A 13802-nucleotide genomic window follows, 5' to 3' on the forward strand; every position below is an offset into this window, starting at 1 on the left:
CCCTGTAGCAAAACCTAACCAGTAATCACTGCTGTGGGTATCTATTTTTTGCTGAATACCAGGGCAGGACTCCTGGGCCCCTGGCAGCCTTCTTACCAGCAAACCTAAGCTCTTGAGAAGGGCTCTACCCAGTAAGAGATCTGTCAGCACTCAGCTGCCTGCAAGCCCCTCTGAACATCCCTGTGAAAGGAAATCAAAACACATTAAAAAAACTGAATGTGTGGTTTATTATATTTAAGATGCTATTTGTCTATAGTGTTTAAATATGTCTGTCACACAGTTATCAGTAAATGAGTGTAATTTTACATGTTCAGTATTTTGATACACAGTACAGGACTACAAGTGTGGTAAAGGAGCATGAGAAATTAATATTTCCTTGATGCACGCATCGAACCTTGCAGCACCACTTAAAAGCTCAGAGTAAGGACTCAAAATGCAGTATTACAAGCACTACTAAATCAACCAAGAGACATACCTATATTAAACATTAGAGAAACAAAACAAATGACACAAAGGTTTAATGTTTAAGATTTGATACAGGATTAAAATACTAATATTTTTAATGTCCTGGCTTCAAATTAATAAATATAAAAACAATATAAAAATATACACCAGTTGATAAAAGGATGCACTGAGTAAGTTTAGAAAGCTAAATTTCACTTTCAAACGTATGCAGGTATGTCTTTAGGGAGAGGATTTCTGTGTAGCTGCGACTGGTCTTTCGGAAGAAGTCCAAGCTAGTGAGCTGTTCGATGTCACGGACACGTGCAGTGTGCATCTTAAGAAGATCTTCAACCCACTTTGATTCATCCTCTGAGCTCTGGGCAAGAGAAAAAAAAGGTTTTATCACAAGTCTTGTCAAAAATCATCTTCAAAAGCAAATGCAACTTGTCTACACGTTTGTTTCAGATTTGAAGAATCTGTGTGCCTTATTCAAGAATGAATAAGGTAAATGAATTCCAAGAAAATAAATTTGACATTTAAGGTGCAAGATGAATCCTGCAGTTTTATTTCAGTACCCATTTTATGATGGGGTTGACACAAAGACCATAATCATCCAGAAAAACCTAGCCTCAAGTTGCAGGTGTTTCAGAAGAACAGCCATAGGTTTTTTTTGATCCACTGGTCAATCTATGGTTTTTTATCTCACAGAAAGAACTCCATATTAATCACTTTTGAATTACCAAAGCCCAAACTCTAGGCTGTTTGGCTTTGAATTCTACGCCTACACATTATTCTCAACTGACCTTCACGTCATCTAACACAGTAATATTTTAAGCTTTCCATTTTACTTCTAGGGGACCTTTACAACTAATTACACAGCTGGAACAATGGTTTATTATGTAGGTACCTAAAATCTCTTGTGATTGGAACATACATATTACTCACTGATAGAAAAAAGAATTTCACCAAGCATAATCAGGAAAGTTATGCTGCCAGAGTGTTTGGGGTCAGGTTGTGTTCTCTTAGGGGATAGCTGCTGCCTCATGCCTTGTGCCAGCACCAGCACATGTTGCAGTCATCCACAAACTAAGGTAACTTGCAAACACATCAGAAAATCAGCCCTGCAAAACACTGCAGTGACTGGCTGTTTGTGTGTCTTAACCAGGCCAGCAACATGTGCCACGAGCAATGCACCCAGGCCTGGGGACGGCACAACGGGGAGCAGACGTGGGAAAAGGACAAAGCAAACAGGACTCTTCCCCCTTTGGCCCCTCTGCCTGGTACCTGTACACCACTGCTGGGGAAGAAAGGAATGGTGGGTTCTATCTCAGGTATTCATGTGTGTGACTATTCCTGGAAATGAACCCTTTCCTGATTATATACTGAACTATTCATGACTCAGCAATGTCCCCCTACCAAATTATCCTCTCATGGATCACAACTCCAGCAATGCCAAAACCTATCCAGTGCAGTAGTTGAGCCACAGATCAGGAAGTGGGTCACCTGACAAAAGGCAGGAGGGTGAGGTGATCATTTGCAGAGAGGACACAAAGTCCCAGACAGATCACAGCTGGCTGCTCTAAAGCAAATGTCCATGACCCAGTCAGCACCTGTTTGGTTCAAAGCTCTCAGCCCCAAACCAGCTTTCCTGTCCATAGCACTAACAACCTGAGGACCAAAACCAGGTCTGGAACAAGAAAAGAAAGATGCAAATTAAGAGGGAAGAGGAGGGAGTGTGTCCTGCTCACTCCCCTTTGCCCGCAGTGCGTGCTCCAGGGATGCCACCTGGCAGCATGCGGCTGCAAACAGACCTCAGCAGGGCTGCCAGTGCAAATGCAGCCACTGTGATATTTTTGCTTTCTTCAAGCCTTTCTTCTGAGCAGGAAATCTGCAGAGCTCAAAAGGAAGTTATGAGCAAGCTACAAAGCTCACTTTTCTTGAATACAAGCAGTTTGCAAAGGATCTGCAACATGAATAAATCACAGGATGGGGAGGCTTGTTTAACCTAGTCCAGCAAGACAGCATTTTCATGACTCCAGAAAATCAATCAACTGATCTATGTTTTATTTTTTCCAGTCCACAACTGGCCCATGAATCCTCAGGCTCAGCAGCAAGGATTTTAAATAGTGATCAACTAACACAGTATTACTACATAACAATGAATGAAGTGTATACATTTAAAATGACATTTAAGTTTTCTCCAGCTTTAGTGCTTAGTCTCACCTCAAAAATAAGGAGAGTTTTGGAAGAAAAAAGTAACAATCGAAAACATGGGGATAAATAGGAAGAAGTGAACAATTAGGAGGCTAACACAAAATCCAGTGGAAAAAATACCAGATATTCTGCACAATAATCTCTCTGTATATCAATTAGAAAGCTGAACATGATGCATGTAGACAGGTGGGTGAGGAACTGACTTAAGAAAAGACATTTAAATGTTTTGCTGAAAGAGAAAACAGTGGCCTGGAGGAATTTTCTAGTAGTTTCTGGGTTCCTTCAACTTTGGTCTTAGAAAGGAGTTTTTGTAATGTTTGCACACTCGCTTCTTGTGCCAAGGTAATTCGTTGCTAGCAAAATCACCAAGAGTTGGGAGCTCCTGTCAATGCAGAGGAAGACTGGAATAGCATAGTGGAGGATGCAGATGCAGGAGCTCCCAGGATAGAATGAAGTTGGGTTATCCAAATTGACAGGCAGAAGAGAAGTGCTGAGTGTACCAGCTGTGCATGAATGTGAACCACCATTGTAACACAGCTATGGAAAAAGCAAATTATAAGTAGTATCAGAGGAGTTGTGTCCAGTGGAAAGAAAACCATTTTCATTTTGAGATCTAAGCTGCAGTACTTAATCTCATTCATGATCCAGGTGAAAAAACAGATTGGACTGGATGAGATGCATAGGAAGTCTATTTCTACCAACAGTCTCATTCTCTCTTATATGAGCAAAAAAGATCCCGGGTCTTCCATGAATAGAGAGAAGTTATTTGCCTTGAGAATCATCATAAATCATCTCTAGGGTGAATCCAAGAGAAGGGCTATTTAAGACATAGAAAAATGTTGACACAAGAATAAATGGGCATAACCTCACCATGAATAAACACTGTTTAGAAAAGGAACAAATTCAGATGAGAAGAGTGGTGGTGTTCTTCAACGGCTGTGAAGAGAATGTGTGTACAGCTAGAGCAGAGCAGAGGGAAAGCTAATATTTCTTCAAATCTTAAAAGAAAACGGTGGAGAGGTTAAGTAAAATTCTTATATTATGCCATGCATTTCATCCATGAAGTATGGTGAGGTTTTACGCAATTACTTCTTTGAACAAATAAGATGGAACAGCATATGCAAAAGTGAGGCTGATGATGGATTTCAATGGCAAAAATTTGCTTAACTGTATTTTCATTCAGGAGTGGTTCTTTGCTATATAAAAAGCATGGACCGATATCTGCTAATGACCTTGCAGAAGCACTGAAGATTCTCTCAAACTGTAAATACATACACCATATGTATTTACAAGTAGCATGACCTACAGAGAAAAGAAGCTTCATTTGAAATGTAAGAAATCAAAGACTGAAACAGACCATTATTGTAAAGAGCTCATAAAAAAGATTTCAGCAGTTTAAGAGAACTATGACACATGATATAAGGAGGAAAAAATAAATTACTTTGTTTTAAAATTACATATGGGCACAGTTACAGGGCAGAGACACTAATAACTACCAAAATAGTAATTTCCAGATCACTAACTGGATCTTGATTCAGAGAAAAGCAGTCCAGGAAAAAGTCACAATGCAATATATGTAGGACTCCCAGAGACTTCTGGTGAAAGACGCCTCTGCCCAAAACAGTTGAGATCCAAACAGAGCCAGACCCGCTCAAGAGAGAGGGATACTTCTCCAAAAGCATGGACCCTGAAAGTAAGCAATGTTTGATGAATGAAAAAGAATCAGTGTTCAAAGTCAATTGTGCTCAGAGTTGGAATAACTATTTCTGCTCGTAGCTGGAACAGGAGTCTTAACTGTTTTTGCCAATACAAAATTTATAACATTAATGCCTTCATTCAGGAAACGGTTGTTTGATGAGTGAGAAAGAAACAGTGTTCCAGGTGAATTGTGTACAGAGTTGAAATGACTATTTCTGCCTGTAGCTGGAATAGGAGTCATAACTTCTTTGCCAATACAAAATTCATAACAGTAATGTGTTCATTCAGGAAACAGTCTCCTGGCAGCCCATAGTGCAGTGTCTGTGTGCAGGAATCCACACAGCTGTGTAATGGGAGAACAAGTTCAGGCGGAAGGACAAGTCTAAATACAGCTGCCTGGGAACTCTGCTGTCCTCATGGAGTGCCAGAGCCCACGGGGGACCCAACACCCTCCTGCCACACAATCAGCTGCCAAGTGTGCACTTTCTGCAATGCAGGCCAGACCAAAGCCTTCATCAAGATTCTTACAGTAGAGGATCTTGTATCCTAATGGAAGATAGAAACGAAACCAGGAGGGTATTTTGCCATCTCTGTAATAAGAAGCCAAACTTTTCCCTTGAATCAAGGTGTTCTGGAAACAGCAAGAATTGGCACTCTACCCTTGGCAGGTTATAGCATATACTTTCAATACTGTGTGGGTTGGATCTAATCATGCTGACCGATGCATCCAGACTGCTGTAGCAGACAGATTGCATTGTATCTGCAAATGGAAACTGACCTCCATAAAAACATCAGGCTGGCTGCCAGCATAGTATGTTTATGCATACAGCCTCCCCGCAGACTGCTCTGAAGTTACACTGTAAAATGTAGAATCCTACAGGCAAAAAACAAGACTGCCAACCTCTTGTATGGCAGTCCTTCCAGACAATTTTAGGTGCAGTAATAATTCCATACTTTTGCTGCTGTCATGGAGGAGTGCATTTGTCTAATGAGCTAATGACACTTCAACAGAGGCACAACCCTGTGCTTCCCATTCAAGACATTACTGAACACTTGCCTCTGATAGTAATGGGTTTTCACATGTGTCAGGAACATGTTTACCACAGGGTTGCAGTAGTGCAACTAAACTTACATTGCAGCTCTCATCGTTGTCAGGCCGGTGGGGAAGTATGTATGAGAGAACAGAGAGTGGTCCATCACACTTGTCAGCTGGCTGAGTGAAATCTAAGCAGCTGGTGATGATGGCATAGTAATGCGTTGGAACAGGGATTGCACTGCCTTCCACAAACCTGGGGGAATACAGCAAATATTTATCCACAAAGGATGAACTTGTTTGGAAGAAGGTTACACAAACAACATGGTCTTTCCTCTCCTACGTGTGAGGACACATATACATTGTTGAAATGTGTTTGATTCCTGAACACTATTGAAAGTGAGGATCCAAATAGCTCACACTGTGCTGCTGAAATACCTCATGCAGTGCTGAAAGGCTTCTTCAGTTCAGAGACATAGAGAGAATGCACTACTGAATTAACAAAAGACTTGAGCCTGTAACTCAATAGCACAGCTCTTAAGTTCCTCCTCCTTCTTAAATTCTCCTTAAATAAGGAGAATTTTAGAGACAATAGACTATGTGGAACCAAAATGAACTTTGTCTGGAGGATGAAAACAATTTCGAAGTCAAGGTGAACAGCTAACTGCTGAATTGTAATTTCCTTATTTTTACCACTGTCCTACCTACATGGGCATTCAGTCCCAGTAACTTTAGGAAGAGCTAGAAAATTATGTCACCTCATAAAAAATTAAATAATGTGCAGGTAATTAATTGTTTAAGATAATGTCATCATAAAGAGAAGCAACAGCAAATCAATTTAAAGACAAACTCTTACTGTTTTATTTTGTCAGGTGTGTCATGTAAACCATCATAGTCATAGTCAAAGATTGGTCCACTTATAACATTGACTCCATTTCGTTCAGTGGCATATCTCTTCACCAAAACCCTTTGGAAATAGTTCCATACCTCTGTGGGGAAAAAAAAGAATCAAACCCAAACCAACCAATCAATCAAAAGTAATAAAAAAACCCAAAACAAACAGAAAAAACCCAACCAAACAAAAACCTCACAACACACCAACATTTGGATAAGTCAAAACATGTCAAGATTTTTTCTTCCTCAAGATAAAAATCCAGAGGATATTATTCATATGACAGTAGGGGAAATGAAGGACTAAGCATTACACAGTTACTGCAGCTTCATTCAGTTTTGTCAATAAAGCCTATTCAGACTTTGTTCTCTGTTGACTTTTTTCCCCCAACCACTGATAAAGGAAATACATGCTACCACTTCCAGGACAGCATTGCCATAGGCCTTGCACAGAGACTCTGCTGTTCCTTCAAGAAGCTGTAGAAGCAGCTATTCACAGGTTTTTGATATCTCTTTAAAGACTGCCTTTATCTTTGTTATCTGCTTACAGGGAACTGTGCTGGGGTGGCTGTTTAGGGGGTTTTATTAATCTTAAAAAGGATACAGTACTGCAATTACAAGCTAAAACCAAACATTTTAAAAGAAAGAAAAAGACAAATTCATTCAGTTAAATTCTCCTTCAATACAAAATGTTTAACTTTTAAATTAGGTGCCATAAAGGATGACCAAAGTCATGTCATTGCAGCAACCTTTGGGAAGAGCATGATACACTTTCTCCATGTGTATCCTCCTCAAAAAGTTAAGATTCTCACAGAGATGGGAAAGACACTGGAACCTCCAGTGATATAATTTCTTTTCTTCTTTTTCTTTTTATTTTAACTAACTGAAGTGTGGGTAAACAAAACGTCTCAGACTTGTAAGAGTTTAACTCTTGTTTTGCCAGCTCAGACCATTAAGTCCCTGGTTCCCTGGGGCTGGTGGTAAGACAGCCTTAGAAAACCCCCTTGAACACTTTGTTCTAGCACTGCTCAGTGCCACATGCAGAACCAGCTGGGGCTGATGCCCAGGCCCCACCAGCAGTGGTCTAACAAGAATCTCAGCCTAATCACTTGGCAATACCACTCCTCCAGCTGCTCACTCCTCCAGTGCATGTGCTTTATCAATAAAAACAGTTCAAAAAAGAAAGACTCCCTCTTGTACCACTGCCTCGAGTTTTGTATCTAAATCAGGTTGCAGCTCCACTTCCCACTGCAGCCACACACAGAGCAATGCCAGGGCAATGAGGGGCCAGCCCAGGGGTATGATTTTTGGAGCTCCAGCAAAGCAGGAACTGCTTAAGCCAGTCTCATTATGGAAAAAGTGGATACAGAATTATTGCCAGGGAGGATGGGACAGTGAATTATAAACACAAAGCAGAGGAGGGGGCCTCTGCAGCCAGCACTACCACCAAAGCCAGTGCAGCATAGCACTGCCACCTCCTATTTAACCTGTTATGGAAAAAGATCCATATAATGAGCTTATACTTGGCTCTCAGCAGTGCAACCTGTACACATGGAGTGGTTTGTAATTCCCCAGGAATGACATTAGTACCAGAATTTTTTTGTAAGGAATCTTTCACCCACATGTGATGAAGAAGGCCACTAAACAAAATGAGCTGCTAGAGGTGGGTTGTTCTCCTGTGATTAGCATTTCAGCCAAATACTTAGATTAACATTAACATTAAGAACATTTTTATGAAGTGATTCAGGAGTGGGAAATCCCCAATAATTTTTCACTCTTTAATCAGTCAAGTGATTTTCCTCAAATTTCCAGCAAACATCACCACTTGGTCCTACACAGAGGTTTTTCAGTTAAAAACACTCCTTCCTGGTTTTAAAAAGGAAAAGGCTCCCATAGGCTTTGATGTTTATCCAAACCTCTCTGGCCTAAAATCTGAATTGGAAATCTCACAACAGGCTCTTGAGATTCTTCCAAGTCTTGTCAATCCCTGCCAAGCCAAAAATGCCACCAGAATAGCCTGATGGTTTTCCTACCTCTTGGCAAGACTAGAGAGAAAAGGGATGTGCAGACAAAAGAAATTTTAGTAATATAACCCTGCAGCACTGAAAGTTTCAGACAGGTTTAAATCATCCCTCATTTCCAAAAAATGAGTTTTCTTCTCTCTTTTTTTTTTTTTTTAATTTTTTTTTTTTTTCCTTAATAGGTAATAAATATGTTCAGTCTCCCTCTAAGGACATGGATAGAAAAATAAAATGCAATCACTTGTCCCTGAACTACGAAATAACAAGGGCACACTCCCAGGCTCCAATTGTTGCCTAAGTATGTTCTGCACTAACTTCAGCTACAGACAAGAGAATCTGAATGGTCTTACAGAAAGTGAATTATTATGGCACAAAGCACAACTGGACCTACAGTGTGGCTGTGCCCTTACATTAACCCAGCACCAAGGAAAATAAACCTTTCTTAAAACTTAAGACTTTCTTGTGGTATTTTGCCTGCCATTACCTAGCACTATACAGGTGTCCACAGGTACTAGCTGCCAGCTACAGGTAACTGAATTTAATGTTCTAAACTTATCCTATCAATTCATTCCATAATCCAACACAAAGTAAAAAAAAAAAAAGCTTGCTGGTAAAGAGAAGCATAGTCATGGAAAGAGCACTTACTTTTGAAGGCAGGATACATTGGAATGATATTTGTTATTAGAAAAGCATCATATTTTGCTTCTGCAGAGGAACTTAATTCTGAAAACAGGGAAACAGAAAAAAATTAATAAGATTAAATATAAGAATTTCAGAGAATATAAAAATGTTTTGAAAATGGATTCAGAGATTAAACAAGGGGAATACCATAATCTAAACAGCAATCTGAGTGTTATATTCAGAAGTGCACACTACATGCACAAAATCTGTCTTTAATGTGACAGGTGAACATGGAAAGGAAGAATTTTATCTTTGCTTCAACTTCAATCAGTTCAAAATATTTTCATATAGCTTATCTATTTTTGCTGTCTTAAAAAGCAGAGAGCTCTGCAGGCTTTTATAAAAGACGTCAACAATTTCTTGGAAGAGGAGTGTGGGATTATCTTCTAGTTCTGAGTGAGCCTCTGCACCAGTAATTCCTTTTCAGAAATCCACCATAAAATATTTCAGCCACTGAGTGAGGAAGACAGAGCAATGAAGTTCTAAACTGTGAGACAGTTGTGCCCCTTCAACATTTACTAATCCCAGAAGATCATAGATCCAATACTGCAGCAAAGCAAGCACCTCAGGAGAATCGAGGATGCTTGTTTTACACAGGTTTTCTACTATCACTATTTCTATAGGATGGTAAAAACTTTTACAGTGTGCAAGAGTCTAATTTGGATTTATAAATTAAAAATATGTTTATCTTACTGGTTTTTGAAATCAAAATTAGTCTGTTTATATCTGATGTGGTTTGCCTGAAGTATGTTCACACCAAGGGTTTTCCCTAATAAAACAAGAAAATTACAAAATCCCTAGATACTAAAAAGCTATCTAAACTTACGAGGAGGAAAAAGGAATCCATAGGAGAGCTGTTTGTCTCCTCTGTAGGCGGCGCAGCTCTGGCTGTTTCCTGGAGAAATGCGGAGGTCAGGCCTCACACAGCTGGCCAGGTGCTCCGGGACACCTGATACCTCTGCCTGCATTGAGGAACATGGAGACAACAAAAAAATGTACTTTCAGCTTTTACAGAGAAAAGGAAAGTAGGTCATACCATTGACAGACTACACAGAAGGCCTTGCATGCAGCAAAATAAACCACTTGGCTGTACAACCAAATCCTGCTCCTGCATTGCTGCACCCCTTCTGCCCCTTCTTCAGGGAGCAGAAATCCCCATGGGAGAAAATTCAAATGAAGTCACTCATAATAAAACAAACCCCCGTTGAACAAAACTTAAAAATAAAATTAAAACAGGAGAAGAAATACACAACCCTTTCCCTTAAAGTTGTTCTCTCATGAGGAAATAAAAGAATTTGGGCATTGTTTACAATGATGCTTGACATAATTTCTGGTGGGAAAATTTCCCTGGGGAAGGGAAATTTTAGGACTTCAAGATTATAGGTACCAAAGAAATCTTCCCAAGATTTTTAAAGCACGTTTCAAGAGTAGAGAGAATACTAACCTGTTTGGAAATAGTGTAGGATGTCCACAGAGGCATCAGGAATGTTTCACTGTAGCCACTTTCAAAGTCGTGGTGATGCAAGATATTGTATTTTGTGCGGTATAGTACCGCAGGGCGTCCATATAAAAGATGCTTCTCTAAAAATCAAAAGAAATTACATTTATGTTGAAAATCTTAAGGATGAAAAAAAAAGGGGGAGGTTGGCTTTCCATCGGATGTTGATTTTTTCAGTGATCACTAATGGGATACTGACCCCGACTAACTAGTAAGGAAATCTTGACAGAGAGAGAACAAGAAGTCTTCAACTGTTCTGGCTGTGATCCCCATTCCAGGTTCACAAACACTCTTAGGGATTAAAAGTCCCTTTTACACTTGAAAGCTTGTTTTTGTCACAGGGTGGAGAGAGGATGTTTTTTCCAAAAGCTGGAGACTCTTTAACGATCTTTGTGTCCACGTGTCAGTTGCACATGAGGCGGTAAACACTTTCTTTTCATAGCTTTAAATCAGTCCCTAGTCTATCAATCCTGCCACTTTTCAGTGGACTTTCTCTCCTTCCTATGTCTTCTGTCTTCCTATGACTTCTGTCTTGTCTCAAAAGGGAGGCAAAAGTGGTCACTCACTCAAAGAGTAGTTTTTTCCCACTTGGCTGATACTAATTTGTTCTGAAGACTGATGTGCTATTTTGTGTCCGTAATATCAAAGAAACAAACTAAGAAAAAAACCCTCTTCCTAACTTTAGCTACCAAAAGATGCCTCCAGCTCTGTAAAAACAGCCCTTCTTTCTTGGTGATATGTTATGGTTAAATGTCCTCAGATAACTCTGACAAGCTTGCTTACAAAAAGATAAAAACATTTAAAGGGATAGAAGAAAAATAAATTTCCTGGATAATCTTGCATTGTCCTGTACAGTCCATTGAATTTGATAACCTTTTGGCAAACACACTTGGCTTGCTTTTGGAAATTAAAACATAGAAACAAGGAAAGTGGCCTAACACAGTTCCCAGATAGGCATTTAACCTGAAAGAAAAGGGCATGATTTATTAGTGCTTGAGTACAAACAGAGGATGTTTTCATAGGGCACAAGGAAAAAAGTAGGAAAGGACTAGTCTAAGGACAAAGATGATAAACTTGCTTTATTCAAGAAAAGCTCAAGTCATCTTTTCCTTCTGTCTGTGAATATTAACAAGGTGCACCATGTTGTAAAGTGCACCATGAAGGAAAGCATAACTTGCATGAAGCAGAACTGCTTAAGTAAGGACACGTCATGCCATTTAACAGAAAATTGACAAATGAGCAAGTACAACTGGTTTAAATGCTTACACCTTAAAATACACCCAAAATACTATTTTTATATTACTGCAGTGAAGAAGAATGAAAACCAGAAACCAAAATAGAGATGTTGAGATTTGAACAGTGAGAACAGTGTGGGTGTTTTTTCCTGATGCCATAAATTGCCACAGTGAGGAGTAGCTCTGCATTAATTGGGAAAATCAGTATAACAAGATGAAAGCTGCAGAAAGGCAATTTAACTCACAAAGAAGAGGACTAAGGTCACCTTTAGCAACTAAAGCATAGGCTGCATTGCCTGTTCACAACAGAGAAACTGAAAATACCTTCATAAGGGAATGAAAAGAAATCTCCTTAATCATCTGAACCATGCAATTTGAGGTACCTCAAAAAAATCTATGCCTAAACTGAAAGCTTCAGAATTTGCTATTTTGGACAATTGTTATGGTAAGGGAAATGCTGTGAATTGTTATGCTGAACTCGATCACCACTGTGAGAAGGAAAACTCTGCTTTGGTGAGCCTTTCAGTCAGTAGTGCTGCTCAGAAAAGCAGCTCCCATCCCCTCTCTGCTGCTCTTATTGCTCCACTTTACCCTGGACCATGGCCCTGATGCAGCTGAGAGCCCATCCACAAGTCAGTGCTGGCACACAGCAGGAACTGGCCAGGAGAGTGGGAATGCTTTCTCCTGGGAGTAACATTGACTCGAACACTAAAGAGGAACAGAATTGCACTGAGCAGCCGGAACTAGCAGAGCACTCGTTTCACTGTGCAACCTGCACCCTAAGAGCCAAGCATTAAGACTCATTCAGGGATTATCAAAGCAGCTGTAGCATCCTTTCTAGGTAAAATCTAAGCCTGGATAACTATGGTAAAACCCAGCCCACAAATACAGTCTGGTTTCTTCCCCATTTACAGCCTGCAGCTGAACAAAGTACTGCCTCATGCACCCTCTCCTCTTGTCTCTGCCTTCACATCTGGCTTAAAACTTCTAGAAGTGATGGAATGGAAGAGCTAAAACTCACATTGCTTTGAACAATACTTTAGTCTTGGTTCAGCAAAAGGTAGTGTGTACTTTCTCCAGTGTGCAGCACTTCACCTTGCCCACGAATCTCATGTGTGTCTGTGGGCTACCTTGACAGGTACTCAAAAAGACAGTTTACTACACATTAACTAAACCACACCAGGAGTTGCTCTAATATTAATGATGCAAAGTAATTTACAAAAGAAAAGTAAATCAGCTTTCATTAACTAAGGCACCAGGCTCTTACCTTCTGTTCCTTTGACATGAAAGCGCTTGTTGAGTTCATCCAGCTTGTTCTTCTCAAGAATAACAAAAAAAGGAATGAAATTAGGACCACTGGAACCCTCTGACATCTTATTTTACTAGCATCTAACAAAACAAAACTAGTGCTATGAGACAGGATTTTCCTGTCTCCTCTTTTACAAAAACCTGTAGTTTTTCCAAAGGGGCCCCAAAGGGGGCACAAAGATGTCACAGGAGGGACTTGGGGAAATCTTACAGACCAAAATCTCTCAAAACAAATAAAATGGTTACAACTTTACCAAAACTACCACTAATAGTGGAGGCTTCCACAGATCCTACACACCTACCTTATCATCACATGTACATCCTATATCAAAATCTGATGCAGAAGGTAGAGCTACAGGATACAGTGGTTTAGCAACTTCATCTGGCACAGTTGGTTTATAAACATTGGCTCTCAGCAGGTGATTTAAACTTCCATGGGTGCCATTATTGGGAGCAGGCTTTAATCCAAGCAGATCTATGAAAGCACCAAGGAAAAATTAATGGTGGTTACACTCCAAACATATATTCAAGCAACAACTCTATCGAGCCAACATGTTTCTTAGTAATACTGTTTACACCCACAGCATGTTAGTGAAAGCTTTTAATATAATAAAAACACTGATTTTTTCTTTTGTCCAAATCATAAAATTGTAAATGTCACATGAATAGTATCTTTGCCTTTATGACAAAATGTTAATTTGCATCAAGACACTGGAAAAGTTTAAAACTGGACAAAGTTTTATTATAACGACTCCTTCAGATTCCAGTGCAAGCCTACA

General features: G+C 39.7%; 1 protein-coding gene across 1 annotated transcript in view; it reads right to left on the reverse strand.

The window, feature by feature from the left end:
* Positions 1–208: 208 nt before the first annotated feature.
* The window catches only part of ENPP2 (ectonucleotide pyrophosphatase/phosphodiesterase 2), a 71423-nt gene continuing 57829 nt past the window's right edge, over positions 209–13802 (reverse strand). Inside the window, 8 exon segments of the mRNA XM_053984672.1 lie at positions 209–820; positions 5489–5645; positions 6246–6378; positions 8947–9024; positions 9809–9944; positions 10427–10563; positions 12983–13034; positions 13326–13498. Coding sequence (XP_053840647.1) covers positions 650–820; positions 5489–5645; positions 6246–6378; positions 8947–9024; positions 9809–9944; positions 10427–10563; positions 12983–13034; positions 13326–13498 — 1037 coding nt within the window. The 3' untranslated portion in view covers positions 209–649.

Source organism: Vidua macroura, chromosome 1 (assembly GCF_024509145.1).
Source record: "Vidua macroura isolate BioBank_ID:100142 chromosome 1, ASM2450914v1, whole genome shotgun sequence".
Lineage (NCBI taxonomy): Eukaryota > Metazoa > Chordata > Aves > Passeriformes > Viduidae > Vidua > Vidua macroura.